The sequence below is a fragment of the Myxocyprinus asiaticus genome, chromosome 33 (assembly GCF_019703515.2).
Source record: "Myxocyprinus asiaticus isolate MX2 ecotype Aquarium Trade chromosome 33, UBuf_Myxa_2, whole genome shotgun sequence".
NCBI classification, from domain to species: Eukaryota; Metazoa; Chordata; class Actinopteri; order Cypriniformes; family Catostomidae; genus Myxocyprinus; species Myxocyprinus asiaticus.
Genome location: NC_059376.1, coordinates 18,520,639 through 18,538,887, shown reverse-complemented (window position 1 = coordinate 18,538,887; position 18,249 = coordinate 18,520,639). Strand labels below are relative to the sequence as shown.

The following is an 18,249-nucleotide window of genomic DNA, read 5'->3' as shown; positions in this document are numbered from 1 at the left end:
TTGCACACAACCCTTTCATGTACAGCACCGTAACCTTAAGCTCCTTATTGATCATGCTAAGCTACATGGCTGTGCTTAGACTGGCTGATTGACATGATGCTTCTCTTCTGTTTTTGCTTCACCTGAAGGGGTGAAGCAAATGTACATAAACTTGATAGACAACAACATTTTGTTCTTGTTTTTAATTCTTGAAAAATATTTTAGCTCAGTTCTAGCTAGACAAATATGTTAAAGTGTGTCCACATGGACTTTATTAGATAATATGCCCAGGTAAGACATAAATCTGATGGTTTAGATCAGATAGGATCTAAAAGGGTTTCTGGTGCTGTTGGAGGCTGATGATCTCTTATAAAATAACAGCTGCACCACATTTGTGCATGGGATTGCAGTGCAAATACCTGCATCTTATTCACTAACCACCTGCAATCCAGTTGGACTAGTTGCTAAATGCGCAGTAATGCACCTTGAGTATTTAAATTAAGTAAACAATGTAGATAACACATGCAAAATAAATGATGCTATGAGCAAGCATAATTCATTCTTTGTGAATTCCCAGTATTTCTGAGATAATGTGCTCAGGTAAGCATTTAGATCAGATACTGCAGTATTAGAAGGGGTCTTTGCCTCAGCTACTCTTGGAGAATGATGATATATTATAAACTGATGTAAACAGAGGATCTGTAGATTAGTGTAGGGACTCTGGAGCTAAATGCATTGCAGTGTGGCCTAAAGAGGCTTTGATAATTATTGATTATTGCTCTCATTCTGTCTGTGTTCATCCTTTGCTGAGTTTCCTCTCACCTCATGCTCTTTCTCACTCTCCAGCATATGCGAGAGGCTGCAGAGAGGAGGCAGCAGCTAGAGTTAGAGCATGAACAAGCCCTGGCCGTCCTCAGTGCCAAGCAGCAGGAGATTGACCTTCTGCAGAAGGTGAGAGGTCAGGGTTCCTATCCACACCAATCCCTGGAGACCAGCTCCTACACAGGCCAACATTAAAAGCCTTGCATCATGCTCAAAGCTGTTAATGTCTGATTTAACAAGTTGATTAGTCAAGACCCAGCTGCAAAATCCAGCTAAAACTATAGTATATAGGATAGCTTCAGATGGTAGCTGGATTTATATAGTTTCATTGTGGTCCAAGGTGGTATTTCACAGTCAGCTGGGCTACCAGGTATCAACCTGGTGGACTACTTTTGGACCAGCAAAAGCTAGTCCAAAAGCTAGACTGATGACCTTAAACTTTTTATTTTATTTTGTTTTTTGAGGGCTGGAAAATTTAACACGTTAATTTATGCAATTAATAATTGACTGTTTGGCACATTAAAAAAATTGCACAATTAATGCAGTATCCATTTTTTGTCCATATCCTGAAACTACACCAATGTTTTTCTCCACTTCCTGGGGCTAAAATTGGCATATATACATTTTCAGGAGGTATATGCTGACCTCGACTGCACATCCTAGCAGAAATACTGATTGTTTGGAGCAGTGCACGCTTAATCATTACGTGCGACGAATGCCTCGGGCTTAATAAACACTGGAGCGGATTTGTTGAACAAAGAATGGAGACTTCACCCGCAAGTTGTGAGCCAGGTGTGAAAGAGATACGGGCATTCGGGCATTTAGCCAAACTGGTGTATCTCTTCGCATTGCCCGGAAATGCTCACTTACTGTCATCTGAACCAGTGTGAAAAGCAAAAACGCGTAATGGAGACTCGGTGTTTGCGCGATAGGGACTGAATGGCAGCCAGAGAAAATAATAGTTTTGAGGTTTTAAACTTCATCAAATTAACTTTCAGCATTTAATTTGTTTTATATCTGTATGTATAGTGTCTAATAATGCATTGGCTATGTACACTTAAGTTTATTTTGTCAATGAAGTTTGATATAAACTGAATCTGCCCGTTTATTATATGTTATCCTAGTATTCAAAAATTCTACTGGAAAACGGCAGAAGATTTTGCTCAACTTTTAATAACATCAGATCCACTGATTTTATGGCATGTATACATATACTTGTATCAAAGATTTATACCTGTATACCTGTCCATATTAACTATATCCACAAAAAACTGAACATTTTAACTTCTACATCTACATTGCATTAAATAATTAAAAATAAATGATGACTAACCAATTTCTGCCGAGTTCTTTGTTAATAAGTTAATATATTTAAGATTATATTTACTGTTTGTTTTAATATACCATGTGGGTAATTAATCACGATTAATTTATAAAAAATAAAAAAAAAGTTACTGATTCACAGCACTAGTTTTTTTGTTTTGTTTTGTTTTGTTTTGTTTTGTTTTGTCTCTGTTTGTTGCATATTCTGTGTCATTTTTGCAACCAGCAGAAGCTCTGTGGACTGAATTTGGAATGGCAATAATAAAATCCTACAAAAAGAATCCTGCTGTCAAAGTGCTCCAAAATAAAGAGAGATGTTTAATAAAAAAGTGCTTCAGCAGTTTTAGATAACTAGCTGAAATATCCCTCTCATTTCTCTGTTCGAATGAAGAGTAAAGCACCGCAGTCTCTTCTCAGATTAAATTACCCTCTAATGAAACGGCAGAGCAGGTGATGAAATCTGACATTTTCTCCAGAGTGCGAGAGCACTGTCGCCTGCCGAAACGTTTGACTTATTGTCTGCCTTCATTTGATGGAGCGCTGTGATTACAGAGGAGCATAAACACAGAGGAAATTACAAACACACCCTCATCATGACATCCAGAGTGAAGTTTTGCTGTTCAAAAAGTGCATCTCTGTACTTGTTTCTGAAATGGTTCTTTGTTTTTTGAGGCTGCCTCTCAAACAGATGTTCCTCTGTTCATGTGGAACCGACTGTTGTTTTCCACAGCTGCTGTTAGTCACAATGAATGACCCTACACTGCACTGCATTGAATCCTTGTTGCCTAAAGCTTATTGAACCAAACCTTTGGGAATAGATGGATATAACTTGCACAGCAAATACATAACACACAGTACCGGTATTATAAACATCATGGTTACTTGTGTAACCTCCGTTCCCTGATGGAGGGAACGAGACGTTGTGTCGATGTAGTGACATTAGCGGTCACTCTTGGGAGCCTGAGACACCTCTGGTCTTTGATAAAAGGCCAATATTTGCATGCCACTCCCCCGGACATATGGGTATAAAAGGAGCTGGTATGCAACCACTCATTCAGGTTTTATGCTGAGGAGCCGACATAAGGTCCGGCCATTTCAGTGGGTAGTTCAGCATTGTGGCAGGAGGGACACAACGTCTCGTTCCCTTCATCAGGGAATGGAGGTTACACAAGTAACCATGATGTTCCCTATCTGTCACTCACTCGACGTTGTGTCGATGTAGTGACACTAGGGGTCCCTATACGAAAAGCCACAATTGGCTGAAATGTGTTACGTGAACTGGTGGTGTGTGGTGGGCAGACTACTGAGTGCCTCATAGCCAGCACACCAGGTTGACTCATAACCTCCCCAACATAGTTATGAGTGTCGAACGGCCCTTTTTGGGGACAAGTCGACTACCCAAGAGATAGAAACAGGCTTAACACAGTTGTGGCCTCTTTTCCCCTTCTCTTTTTTCCACTCCCTAAAAAAGAAGGGGGATTATCCGTCTGGGCCGCCAGGTCTAGACGGGGGGTGTCCATCCCAAGGGGAAGACACAGCGGAGACCACACCTCGCCCAAAGCGAGGGGGGGATATTTAAGTGGAAGGATACGTCACATGGTCTTTCCAACCATGTGGAGAGTCTTCAAGGTAGATCCTGCTCAATGGGGGAGGAGTTACTACAAACATGGAGACTGGGGCAGAGGGGCTCTGCCCAAGGAAGACGCAGTTTGCCGACAGGGAAACGAATTAGCGGAAGATATATATATCGCATGGGGTTAGCCTTACAGGGAACCGCCACATGCGGAGCACCTACCCCAGAACAGGACTCTTAGTTAGCACGTGTACTGGGCCGGCAGCGAATCTCTCCGAAAACTTGACTGCCACAGGGCTCGGAGGAAGTCAACCAGGGAACAAACTTGTGAACACTACTGGGAATTAATGGCGCACGTCTTCAGCTCAAAAGGAGGTGGAAGGTGCTATGTGCAAGTGATACACCCGGCTGGCTATCCCGGGCTTATCCGCTTGTGTTGCATGCCACTACCTGGGACGAAACCGGTTCCACCTGGAGGTTGTAGAACCTTGCAAAGGTGTTGGGTGTTGCCCAGCCCACTGCTCTGCAAATGTCTGTTAGAGAGGCACCTCTGGCTAGGGCCCAGGAAGCCGCTACACCCCTGGTAGAATGGGCTCGTATCCCTACCGGGGGCGGCATGTCCTGGGTGAGATATGCCATTGTTATGGCGTCAATGAGTCAGTGGCGATCCTCTGCTTGGAGACAGTGCTTCCTTTCCGCTATGCACCAAAGCAGACAAAGAGCTGCTCAGAGATTCTAAAGCTCTGCATGCGATCCAAATAGATGCGTAAAGCACGCACTGGACACAGCAATGACAGGGCTGGGTCTGCCTCCTCCTGGGGCAGCACTTGCAGGTTCACCACCTGGTCCCTAAAAGGGGTGGTGGAAACCTTGGGCACATAGCCCGGTCGGGGTCTCAGTATCATGTGAGAGTAACCCGGACCGAACAGAAAACGCTTGCAGGTCACCTACCCTCTTGATGGAAGTGAGCACAGTCAGGAAGGCAGTCTTCAAGGAGAGTGCCTTAAGCTCGGCTGACTTCAAAGGCTCAAAGGGGGCTCTCTGTAGACCCTGAAGAACTACAGAGAGGTCCCATGAGGGAACGAGGCATGGTCTGGAGGGATTCAGCCTCCTGGCACCTCTTGAGGAACCTGATGATCAGGTCGTGCTTCCCTAAGGACTTATCGTCAACTGCATCGTGGTGTGCTGCTATGGCGGCAACGTACACCTTCAAGGTGGAAGGGGACAGCCTCCCTTCCGACCTCTCCTGCAGGAAGGAAAGCACTGATCCGACTGCGCATCTCTGGGGGTCTTCGCGTCGGGAAGAACACCACTTAGCGAACAGACGCCACTTAAAAGCATACAGGCGCCTCGTAGAGGGGGCCCTAGTCTGAGTGATCGTGTCTTCCATGTCCTGTCCAGGGGCCAGATATGGAGATTCCAGAGGTCTGGTCGTGGGTGCCAGAGGGTGCCCCGTCCCTGAGAAAGAAGGTCCTTCCTCAGGGGAATTCGTCAGGGGGGAGCTGTCGCGAGGAGCGTGAGGTCCGAGAACCACGTCTGGGTGGGCCAGTAGGGTTCTACCAGGACGACCAGCTCCTTGTCCTCCCTGACCTTGCACAGGGTCTGTGCAAGCAGGCTCACTGGGGGAAACGCAGGGGGCCAGCTGTGTGCCAGCGCGTCTATGCCGAGGGGAGCCTCGGTGAGGGCATACCAGAGCGGGCAGTGGGAGGATTCTTGGGAGGTGAACAGGTCCACCTGTGCCCATCCGAATCGACTCCAAATCAGCTGGACCACCTGAGGGTGGAGTCTCCACTCTCCCCTGAGGGTAACCTGCCGTGACAGCACATCCGCTGTAGTGTTGAGGTTGCCCGGGATGTGAGTGGCTCGCAGCGACTTGAAGTGCTGCTGACTCCAGAGGAGGAGACGGCGGGCGAGTTGTGACATACAACGAGAGCGCAGACCGCCTTGGCAGTGGACATATGCTACCGTTTCCGTGTTGTCTGTCCGAACTAACACGTGCTTGCCCTGGATCAATGCCCGGAACCTCCGCAGGGCAAGCAGAATTGCCAACAACTCGAGGCAGTTGATGTGCCAATGCAGTCGCGGACCCGTCCAGAGGCTGACGGCTGCGTGCCTGTTGCAAACAGCACCCCAGCCCATTTTGGAGGTGCCTGTCATGACCACGACGTGCCTGGAGACCAGTTCTAGGGGAACACCTGCCCGTTGAAATGAGAGGTCGTCCAAGAGCTGAAAAGACGGTGATAGACCGGCGTGATGACCACGCGATGTGTCCCGTGGCGCCATGCCCATCTCGGGACTCGAGTCTGGAGCCAGTGCTGAAGCGGCCTCATATGCATCAACCCGAGCGGGGTGGCCACCACCGAGGATGCCATATGCCCCAGGAGCCTCTGAAAAAGTTTCAGTGGAACTGCTGTTTTCTGTTTGAACACCTTCAAACAGGCCAGCACCATCTGGGCATGCTCGTTTGTAAGGCGAGCCGTCAAGGAGACTGATTCCAACTCCAAACCAAGAAAAGAGATGTTCTGAACCGGGAGGAGCTTGCTCTTTTCCCAGATGACCCGAAGCCATAGTCGGCTGAGGTGTGATAGCACCAGGTCCCTGTGTGCACACAACATGTCTCGAGAGTGAGCTAGGATTAGCCAGTCGTCGAGATAGTTGAGAATTCGAATGCCCACCTTCGTAAAGACCTGAGGAGACAGGGACAGGCCGAAAGGGAGGACTTTGTACTGATACACCTGACCCTCGAATGCAAACCGCAGGAAGGGTCTGTGTCGAGGAAGGATCGAGACGTGGAAGTACACATCCTTCAGGTCTACTGCCGCGAACCAATCTTGATGCCGGACTCTCGCCAGAATGCGTTTTTGCGTCAGCATCTTGAATGGGAGTCTGTGTAAAGCCCGGTTCAGTACTCGCAGGTCCAATATTGCCCACTGTAAGGGGCTGTAAACCCCTTTCTTCATCTCAGCTGGAGGGACAGGTTCTATCGTGCCCTTCTGTATGAAGGTAGCGATCTCCGCGCGCAAAGTGGCAGTGTTTTCGCTCTTGACCAAGGTGAAGTGAATACCGTTGAACCTGGGCGGGCGCCTGGCGAACTGAATCACGTAGCCGAGTCGGACGGTCCGGATCAACCATCGCGACGGATTGGAAAGCGCGAGCCACGCGTCCAAGTTCCTCACAAGGGGGACCAAGGGGACAACGTTGTCGGACGTACCGGCAGGTGGGGCCTCACAGCAGGGCGGAGCTCGAGGTGCCACACCATGTCATGGCCATGCTGAGTCTAGGGACATCGAAGCACTAACCTGGCTCCTTGTGACCACCCCCGGAACAGCCTGGGATGGGGGAGGAAGAGACCTGTCCTCGTAACCCGTGGAGACTGCCACATCGGGGCGGCTGTGTGCCGCAAGAAAAAACCCGTGGAGGGTAGTCGTGGTGACGACCGTACACACCGGGTATGTGACCCAGGGAGGAAGGAAGCCGCTCTTTTGCTGAACTGTTGGGTACCACAGCCACTTGGGCACACGGCGAAATCAAACAAAAAGGCAACAAAAGATTTTCCACCCGGCCCTCCACCGGGGGATGGAGTGGTCTTTTTACCAGCTCCAATTGAGTGGGTCCCTGAGTCGCCCGTCTCAGGGGTGCTTTGAGGACCTCCGTGGGTTCTTAGGCGCCGGCTGTGAGACGGATGGCGTTTTCTTCCTGCAGTGGGCTCCACGCCGGGCCGGGCTGAAGGGGCGGGCTGCGGCGGAGCCGGTGCAGTCACCACAGGGGGACGCCCTTGGTGACGAGCAGACGAGGTGCGGGATCTTGAGCCGCGCCGGGGCAGGATGTGCCGGATTGCTTCCGTCTGCTGCTTCACCTCTGAGGACTGCTGGGCAAAGTCCTCGACGGTGTCGCTGAATAGGCCCGCCTGGGAAATGAGGGCAGCAAGGAACCGTGTCTTGTCGGCCTCGCCCATCTCGACCAGGTTGAGTCAAAGGTGGCACTCCTTGACCACTAGTGTGGCCATCGTACGCCCGAGAGACCGCACCGTGACCTTCGTCGCTTGGAGAGCGAGGTCGGTTGCCAAGCGCAGTTCCTGCATCAAATCTTGGGTGGAACTACCCTCGTGCAGTTCTTTCAATGCCTTGGCTTGGTGGACCTGCAGGAGAGCCATGGCGTGCAGGGCAGAGGCGGCTTGTCCAGCAGCACTGTAGGCTTTAGCCGTCAGGGACGACGTGAGCCTACAGGGCTTGGACGGGAGCTTAGGGCATCCGCGCCAGGTGGCGGCGCTCTGCGGGCATAGGTGCACCGCGAGCGCCTTATCCACCAGGGGAATCGCCGTATAGCCCTTGGCCGCCCCACCATCGAGGGTAGTGATAGCGTGGGAACTGCGGAATCGGGGCCGGGCAGTGAAAGGTGCCTCCCACGACTTCGTCAGCTCCTCATGCACTTCCAGGAAGAATGGCACTGGAGCGGGGCGTGGCTGCTTTGAGCGGCCCCACGAGCCCAGGAACCAATCATCAAGCCGCGAGGGTTCAGGGGAGAGCGGAGGGTTCCACTCTAACTTGACGCTCGCAGCCGCCCGAGAAAGCATGTCCGTCATTTCGGCATCGGCCTGTGACTGGGCAATCGTCCCCGAAGGGGGAAGCCCAACTGAGGCTTTTGCGTTCGACTGGACAAGCCCGCTCTCCGATGCTACGCTCGAGAGCTCATCATCTTCACGGGCTCCGAACAAGAAGTCAGACTCGCCGTGAGACGAGCCGGCGAACTCATCCGGAAGCCCGATTGGGGCAGACGAGTGTGCTGGGGAATGGGAGGTCCGCGGAGGGATACCCGGCGGAGACAATCACATTGGGGTCCCCAAATCGCCCCCAGTGCTAGCCGCGCTGGCCTCATACCCGTAGGTAGAAGGACCAAGGTGGGGAGCCGCTGGGGTGGCTTGCTTTCTTAAGAAAGCATGCCGCGACCGCAACGTTGCCATGGTCATGTTCTCACAGTGAGAACAGGAACCATCCACAAATGTGGGTCGTGCCCAGACACGAAAGACAGCGATTATGACCTTCCGAAGTTGAGAGATAACAACCACAACCAGGAATATCACACAATCGGAAAGGCATCTTTAAAAAGACGTGTCTTTAAAAAGACGTTCCGTGTGTGCCGCTCTTTTAGAGAAATATATACTCTTTTAGAGGAGGAAAAGCTCTTTCAGAAAATATACTCTCTTGTTTTTCTGCCGAAGCGCCCAGGGGCGTTCTCTGCAGCGCACCAGTGCAAAGGAGGGAGAAGCCTCTGAAATGCGCCGTCAGATCCAGCAGAGGTGAATGAACAGTAGTATTCAGCTCAATGAGCATGACCGTTCAGCTCCGAAGAGAAAATCTGAATGAGTGGTTGCATACCAGCTCCTTTTATACCCATATGTCTGGGGGAGTGGCCTGCAAATACCACTCACCAATTTTCATTGGCCTTTTATCAAAGACCAGAGGTGTCTCGGGCTCCCAAGAGTGACCCTTAGTGTCACTACATCGACACAACGTCGAGTGAGTGACAGATAGGGAACTAAGAAAACTTTTTGTATACATTTTTATTAATTGGATGATTCTTGTTTCATGGGCTTGTTAGATGGATGTTATATCTTATATACACACTAAATGGCCTAATACTATAATTAAAAAGTATGGCTAAATCCCTGCAGCAATGTTCCAACATCTAGTGGAAGGCCTTTGCTGAAACGTGGAAGATGTTATAGCAGCAAGGGAACCAACTCCCTATTAATGTCAATGGTTTTGAAAATAAATGCTCAACAAGCACAGATTGGGTAGTGTTCAGGTGTCCACATACTTTTGGCCATGTAGCTATAGATCTGGACATTGAGCATAATTTGTTTGGTGGACAGTTTTCTGCCTTTCCTTTATATTAGTGTTCTAAATCACTATATAACTCTGAGTTGTTTCACCAGTTCCCTGTATAAACAACAGGAAGTCTTTAGCTCTGATTTTTTTTTAAAAAAGAAGAAAAAAAAAGAAAAAAGGACTAAAGGAAGAGTTGATTCTCAAGTATGCTTGTAGCTGCCTTGTTATTAATTAGTTTTTTATATATATAATTGATGTTTAGGCTCAGGTTGAGGCTAAGAAGGAACATGAAGGTGCCGTCCATCTGTTAGAGGTGAGTAATGACTGTCTGCTCATGTATGTAAGTGACTGTACGCATGTGTATGTGAGTGTGCATATAAGCATGCATTTTTTGATCATAACTTGGCTGGCCTTTAAAGTACAGCAGATTCCTCATGTGTCATCATATATCATCTCATATTGGCCAAAAATCTGGCTACCATATGAGTCACTTCTTATTTATCGCTGTTTTATTACATCTTGAGCTATACAGATGTATATTGAAGATTAAAAGCAAAACAGAAAATGTATGTTCTTCTGAAAATCACCTTGTTAACCAGCTACATCGTTTGTCTACCTGTGATAAATGTTTTAATTTGAAATAAATATCGATACATCTTTCTAAAACACACACATCTGAAAATTTAATTACCATATTTTGCTTTGTTCTTTTCTTTCATTGCTGCAATTAATCGACAATTTGCTCAACTGTTCTCATGTCGGGTCTCATTTCTGACCTTAGGAGCTGTGCTAGTTGAAATGTGTTTGTGTGCAACTGTGATTTGTTTGGTTTCTTACATCTCTTGTCACTGTTACTTTTTTTTTTTTTTTTTTTTTTTTTTTTTTGCATATACAGAATCACTTGGACAGCATGCAGGTATTTTCGAGTTACTTCTCCTCAAAGTTCTCCCTCTCTTTCCAGTGGGGTTCATTGGGGGTAGTTCCTGTCACCTCGTTTAGCTGTCCTGTCGATAACCGCTCATATTCATGATTGATCTGTTAACATTTGATCAATACCTTTGATCTATATCGCCATAGATCAAGTGATTGAACCTTTTTAGTTCTAACCATCAGTCTTCATAGTCATTTTATACACACCTGAATAAAATTGTTTATGTGTATATAATTGTTAAAATAAGTGTGAAAACAGAAGGTCCCGTTTTGCTTGTCTTCAAAGCCATATGACTGCCTTTTATTGTGTTTTTAGAATTAAAATGTATACTACTGTATATTATGCTTATGCTGTATATTACACAGCAGTTAGTTCTGGTCCTTTACTCTGATTGGATGATCAGCATTCCAAGAGTGCTGATATTTAGGATAACAGCACTGCAACGCTCCACTCCACTTGTCTATGTATGTCTATCACCAGTCTGTGCATTGCTGAGCAACACATAAAGGGGTAGTTTACATCGAACGCGTCCTTGCACTTAGAAAAGCTGGAATGCAGGTGTCTTGACATGCATTTTTAATAGTTGACGTTCTTTTTATCCAGACCACGTCTAAAAAACTCAACGCTTCTACACTGAATAAATAGAAAGACTGGGCGCAGCGGTGAAAGACGTCTGTCTAGCACATGTTTACATGAGAAAACAACTGAGAAACAGTGTGGAGGAATGCAAAAACGCATTCGGTGTGAACGGCCCCTAACTGTTGAACTAGGACAGTTGCGGCTTTGGTTTCATTTGGAACTACTTCCATTAGCGGAGTGAAAATAGACAAACTAACTGCCCACGTTGTGTCTGAAAGGAAAGTTACTCAGTATTAACTTCTTGTTTATAGACCTGTTGTATATAATCAGTATCACACTCGTGATGTTGTACTGAATAGCAGTGCAGCTGTGATTGTTTGGAAAACTCTTACTTGTGAGATTCCTAAGTATGCAGCATAAAATATTGTAACATTATAACTTTTACATTAAATGTATTCACTAAATATATTATAGTCTAGGTTTTGTTTTTTGGGGGTTGTGGCATGCCCTTTCTTGTAGATTTTCCAGCAATGAAAAACAAATGAACTGCCTATGAACCCTACCTAATAAAACACAAAAAAATTCATAGTGGGTTATATGTTTTAATTTAGTTTTAGATCATCCTTGTGTCCCCTTGTGCCTCTTACAGATAAATAAAGAAAACTACTAAATGGAGATTAAAAAGATTAAAGCAGCATCTGTAGTAAAAGGCATGACCATGAAATGCTCAAAATCATACAAACTGCTTAAAAAGTACATTCGTTTTTTTTTAGTTTAGAGTTTCTCATTCACTGCCCGCTCCTCTTCTGTTGCGCTGCATGGGTACTGCCTTGTGCTCAATCCTGTTAGTGTCTCACGGATATGTACATTTGCAGATCAGATCAGACGTGAGAATGGGCAATTACAATGACTGATGGATTGCAGAACATCACGTCCACCCCCTCCCCCCTTCCTTTTATATCCTTTCCCAAAAAGCACTGTTTAGTGATTTATGTGGACTTAATCATGCATAATCATGATGAAAAAGGCATATTGTAAGGATGTGAAAAAGCAATAGATGGACACCTCTTTTTTTTTCATCATCTCGTGCCATAAGCTCTGCGTTTTTGAGATGGTGTGTGAAGTGTGAAGAACTTATGTTAAAAGTTCAACTCTAACATGTCTGAAACACTTTCTTTCTGCACTTCAACTAGCTGTTTTTGATTGCAAGAATATGTTCTGTGTGAACGGCTCCTAACAGGTCACGTTACAGCTTTAACTGTTATTTTGACATATGTGATACCCTCTTCCATGAAATACTACTTTCCATCACTAACTTCATTATCAATAAAAGAGTTTTGTTGTGCATAACAGCAGAACATAGATTGACTCCTGTCTTTGTTTGATTCTGTTGTTGGAAGCTGAGAAATATCCTTCGCACTAGAGGCACAATGCAGTTTTTGGTAGGAAAAACCTCCTTTTAGATGTATGAAATCCTGTAGTATTGTAGATTGCTACCATTGTCCTATGCTTACCAGCCACTTTAAATGTTGGTAGAGTTGGTAGGCTCCATTTAGTAGTTTTCATCAGTTAGGTGTATTATTGTGAAGTATAGATGTTGGTAAATGCCGTTAGTTAATTGTAAATGTTTGTACTGTAGTAGTTTCTGCTAGAATTATAGTATGCTTTATCAGAGAGAAGCCAAATAACGTTGGACACATTTGTTTTAAAATTTTCAACCTTCTTTCTTTCTTTCTTTCTTTCTTTGTTTGTTTCTTTCTTTCTTTCTTTTTGTCAGGCTAAAGTCAGAGAACTGGAGGGAAAATGCCGGGCTCAAAGTGAGCAGTTCAACCAGCTGTCAAAAGAGTTGGAGAAGTTTAGATTGCAAGCTGGAAAGTTAGACATCCTGAGCAGCAGTCAGCTCACAGGGGGCGATTCGCCTGGCTCACCCACCAAACCCCTCACCCTCTCCCAACTGCTCAACGGCCTCACTGCCCCCTCAGGGAAAGGTGAAAATACTGAAGAATATAACGTGTTGACACTTCCTTAACCCTCCTATTGTGTTCAAAATCTGCATTGACCTTCTGCTTTCACGGGTCAGTTTTGACCTGGTGGAGTTTTAAGCTTATAAAACATTCATAATCCAATTGTTTTCATCAAAAAACATATTGTACCTTATTGCTAACTTCTTAATTGTTCATACATGTAAAAAATCAAAATTTTTGGCATGTTAATTGAAAAATATAAATGTTATTATGTATGATCTCAGTTTTTTTATTACAAATTTTAGAAATTCTTTAACATTTAAAAATATACATTAACTACAGCTAAATCAGTGTGATATATGTCAAGATATATTTTCTATCAAGGTTTAAATGAAATTTCATTTGAATATAACATTGCATTAAATTTATATAAATATTTAAAGTGAGAATTTCTAGTTATTCTCCTATTAACTTCCATATTAATTAATTACTCATTACTTCTGAAAAACAACACAATAGTCAAAATTAAATTAATGTAAGTAAAGTATTTTTTAAGAAAAATTGTATTCATTCATATGCAAAAATATCTGCATAACATCAAGTGTATAGCCACAATTGATGCCGGGAACGCAATCGATGTAACAATTTCATAAACAATTTTATATATTTCTTAAATAATTTCTTCTAAAAATACAAATAAAATATATATTTTTTACTATGTTAATTTTGGTAGTCTTTACAAAGTCACAAGGTTCCCGAACGAAAACTTTGAAAACATCATTGAAATTGATGATTTACCTATACCAGGTTAAAAATGACCCGAACGCAAGAGGAGGGTTAAATATTCCACAAAGATCAAGGCCCCACAAGGAATGGTTTCTTGTCATGAAATACAAATAATGTTATAATGTTTAATTTAAAAATTATCATGTCATGATCAATATCAGAATTTCTTTGTATTTGGTATGTCCTCCATTGCTTTAATGGCAATAAGTGCTAATTATATGATCTGTACTTTTCATTAGATTTTGTATCCCAGATTTTCAAAGTGGACTTTTGAAACCTACTGTATATTGATTCATCTAAAGTATTGATTGATTACAGTTCACTTCTTACTAGTTCATCTCCAGTTCACCGTCTTTCATATATCATGTATTATTTATGCAACTTACCTCCTTTACCTTTCCCATAAGGCAGTATGAAAAAAATGTCTTTAGGGCTGAAAAATCATGAGGCTGATAAGATCAACTCTAGTGATGATGTGCTGAGATGAAGAGTGAAAAGTGGAGGCTGTACACAGTAATGAAGTAATCAGTCACCTTGTGTGTGTGTTTGTGAAGGTAATGAGGATTCGTTGAGTAAGATCTCAGAGCTCATTCGGCCTCTACAAATGAGCGAGGGGGAAAAAGTAGAGCTCCTGTCTGTCAAACCCACCTTCTTGTCTCGCAGTACGCCCTCAAGCCCACGCCGGTCCTTCCTGTCAGAGGTGCGTCCTGTCATCGCTGCTACTGTGAGTATTAATCAATCAATCAATTAGCTCATTTACTTTTGAGGTGAACCTTTCACTGCATTTTTTATTTTATTTTGAGTTTCAATCTTGAGTTTCAATCTTTTAAACTGAGAATAGAATAGAATAGAATAGAATAGGGCAAAGCATATTTTAGTAGTGTGTCAGGTACCAAAGTGATTTGGCCATTATGAGAATAATTACAGTGTACAGTGACAGGTTGTTTATGCATGTGTGCTGAGATGCGGAGTGTGTGTGTGGGTGTGTGTGGGTGTGAATAGTCCAGTCTGTCTGCTCAGACTGTGCTCTGCTGGTGATACTGGCTTAATCGCCCACATTATCAGATTGCATACTGGACATTGCTCTCAATCTAATTCAGACATTTGTGCCTAACAGTTGTACTAAACATTCATGAAAAATCTACTTCAAAAACATTTGTCCAGTTTTATGGCACATTGATTTGTTCATAGCTGTGCGTTTGACTCTTTCTGGTTAAGTTTAGCTATGCTGTTTTAAAGCTGCTCAAAAGCAATACAGTAAGATAGTAAAGCTGACTGTCTAACCTTCTGTCTTTACTCTCTCCTCTTTCCTCTTTCCTCTTTCTTTCTCTTCCATTTTCCCTCCTCAGATGGACAAAGAGCTCAGCTCGTCCCCCAGGTCTAAGTCCAGATACACAGGCAAAGTCCGATTGTGTGTCGCTCGCTACAAGTGAGTGGTCCTACTACAGCTGTTTTAACATGTTACAATAAGTTACAAAAGGACATTTGCTATACATAATAGGTTTTAACATGACATTAGCAGTAATGATTAGGTGTAACATGCCATTAGTCATTGTAACAGGTCTGCTGTTCAGCCTAAAAGGAATAATTGGGGTTAAATGCAACTTAAGCTCTATCGACAACATCCGCGTCCTGCTGTCGATTACAGTTCAAGCCTACGGGGCAAGGATAAAGCACCAAAAATAAACATGAAAAATATGCTGGCACACTGTTCCCTTTCGGAGAACTTGAGCTGCATATGATCGCTATGGGACACCGTCCGAGTGTCACATGTTCTGAAGCCCTTATACAATCACGGCAATTTATTGGCTGATGGCGTTTAAGCGACGCCCCCTAATGAGCTACGTCACGGGCTCCATAAAGGCGCTCACTTTTGCGCCATCGATTGTTCTTCAGTGCACGAACAAGCCCGTGCTTGTTTCTAGCAACTCACGTCGAAGCGAGGATTATTTTTCTCCCTTTTGAGTGGCAAAAACATAAGGATGTCGTTGACAGCATAAAGTTCAGAGCAATTTCAATGTGTATTTTTCCAAACATTACAAGGGACCGATGAGGACAACGGTGCTTCGTCGAAGCTCGCAATTTATTACCATGAGGCGTTATCCCCACTTGTTCCAGTTCTACGGTCTCCAGACTTGGAGCTCCATGTGCTGGAACCGTTTGGGATTTTGGCTTTGTGTCTGAGATAGGAGTGTGGATGGACACCGGAATCCTCCTCATGTTTGTTGCCCTCCTCCTGAGCAAAAGCGTGAGTCTTGTCGGACATACTCTGAGGCCTAGCTCAGCGATCATTTTCTGACGAATAACGTGTGCGAAAGATCATGCGCGTCGTGAGCATCACCATTAAAAAATGCTGTATGAGAGAATTCGTCATTGGAAGGTAAGGAAACAAAATGGGCCCCTTTGTCCCTATTGTATTTTCTGTGTTGTTCTGGGAGAATGCAAATGAATAAGGCAATGGAGGAGCAGCCTCAGCCTCTCTCTCTCTCCCCTTCCCGTTCAAAGCGGTGCTCGTGGCGGAGGGGATCATGCATGGACCAGTGAGCCCGGCCGCAGAACGAGGGGCTGGAATAAGATAATATTCCCCAACTGAGTGAAGGCGAACTAACGCGTGGAGTGCTTTGTTTGTGCCATTATTCTCTTGGGATTCTATCAGGAGATATGAGGTATTTTAGCTAGTTTTTTCTTTCACATATTTCGTGGATCATGCGAGGGAACGAGTTGGTCAAGGTGATGCTTTTGTTTGAGAGGGTGATAGACAATGGACTTTGTGCCTCCTTCTACGAATAGAGGATAGCAACCCCCCCCTCCCCCCACACACACACATGTATCACGTGAATAATGTTAAGAAAAATAATAATGTTAAGCATTCTCAACTACATTTTCTATCTGGTGTGCAAAAGCAATACTACACTTTGTTCCCCCATTATATGCTCGGACCAGTTTAGTGCCTAACCAGTTTTTTAGTACACCAATTTAGCTTAGTTTCCCCCAAAATTTGCTGCATTGGCAAACGAACATTGAATATTTTCAGCTTGAATTTTGCCTCTGCCTCCATGACCAAGGGTCTCGGGGCACGCGTAATATAACTCAATGTACAATAAAAATAGGTCTACACACGAGCCTGACAGGCTTGCTGTGTAACGAAGTGTGAGCCCCCATTCAGTTAACGAAACTGGACCGTATAAATGTATCCGTTTCTCCCCTGTTTGCCATATCGGGATGAGTTCACTGTTGTGCACACCTCGAACGCCCGACAACCAGAATATGGTTCAGAGTACCCCCGCAGCTTGCTCTGGGGAGCGAACATTAAAAATAAATGCTTCCCGAATTCAGCCTTTGTCTCCATTACCAAGGATCTCAAGACATGCAGAACAGAATTCGATGTTCGACGAGCACCACACGTTGTCCCCCCATAAAGAATGCTGGAGCCATTGTGACGAACCAGTTTTCTCAAATAAACATTACCCCCAATGTTCACACACTTTTCTCCATGGGAAATACCAGGGAAAAGGTTTATTCTGTCACTGTCCCTGCTGTAAATGCATTTCAGGGCGCTCATCATTTACGCCTGAATACAATGAAGGCAGAAACATTATTAAATCCCATTCAACCAGCCACAGTAGTAGAGGCGCAAAGGCCCCCCTCCGCTGTCCCGCTGGTTGTGGGGTTGTGTCGTCAAAAGTAAGCCAAGCGCGCCATCTAATGGTTACATGTCACACTACATGCGAGAGCCATGCATTAATTCCTCTGTCTGCCCATCTAGCGTCTTGGCAGCAGTTGCAGGGTGTTTCAAACTGGGTATTTCGAATGATATGGTTATGGTTATGTCATTTAATTCAGGTTGGCTCCACCAGTATTCAGTGGGGTTGTTCCGACAGACATCTCTGTTCGGGAAGCCCCGTTTTTGATTCGGGAAATTCACTCTCTTAGAAAAGGGGCAATAGTGGAGATTCCCCCTTCTCAGAGAGAATGTGGCTTTTACAGCCATTATTTTCTGGTCGCGAAAAAAGACGTTGGCTTGCGTCCCTTTCTGGATTTGAGATGTTTGAATTTCAATCTAATGAAATGTCAATTTAGAATGCTGACACAAACAAATAATGTCAGAAGTACAGCCGGTTGACTGGTTTGTGACAATAGATTTGAAGGATGCTTATTTCCATATTCAGATTGCGTAGAAACAAAACAGGCATTTTCGCGGATTCACTTTTTGGGGCAAAGCGTACCAATTTTGCGTCCTTCTGTTCATACTTGCACTGGCATCACGCACTTTCACAAAATGCATGGATGCTGGTCTGACACACTTGAGGCTTCAAGGCATCACAGCATTTTTATTTATTTATTTATTTTATTTTATCCCCTTTTCTCCCAATTTGGAATGCCCAATTCCCACTACTTAGTAGGTCCCCGTGGTGGTGCGGTTACTCACCTTAATCTGGGTGGCAGAGGACAAGTCCCAGTTGC

The 18,249-nt window shown here is 44.7% G+C and overlaps 1 protein-coding gene across 1 annotated transcript in view; it reads left to right on the top strand.

Moving 5' to 3' along the window:
* Nucleotides 1-18,249, top strand: part of LOC127424128 (RIMS-binding protein 2-like) — a 163,399-nt gene that overhangs the window by 105,636 nt on the left and 39,514 nt on the right. Inside the window, exons 6-12 of the mRNA XM_051669049.1 lie at nt 826-930; nt 9,788-9,838; nt 10,421-10,441; nt 12,436-12,477; nt 12,813-13,023; nt 14,340-14,509; nt 15,135-15,214. Coding sequence (XP_051525009.1) covers nt 826-930; nt 9,788-9,838; nt 10,421-10,441; nt 12,436-12,477; nt 12,813-13,023; nt 14,340-14,509; nt 15,135-15,214 — 680 coding nt within the window. The remainder of the gene's footprint in view (nt 1-825; nt 931-9,787; nt 9,839-10,420; nt 10,442-12,435; nt 12,478-12,812; nt 13,024-14,339; nt 14,510-15,134; nt 15,215-18,249) is intronic.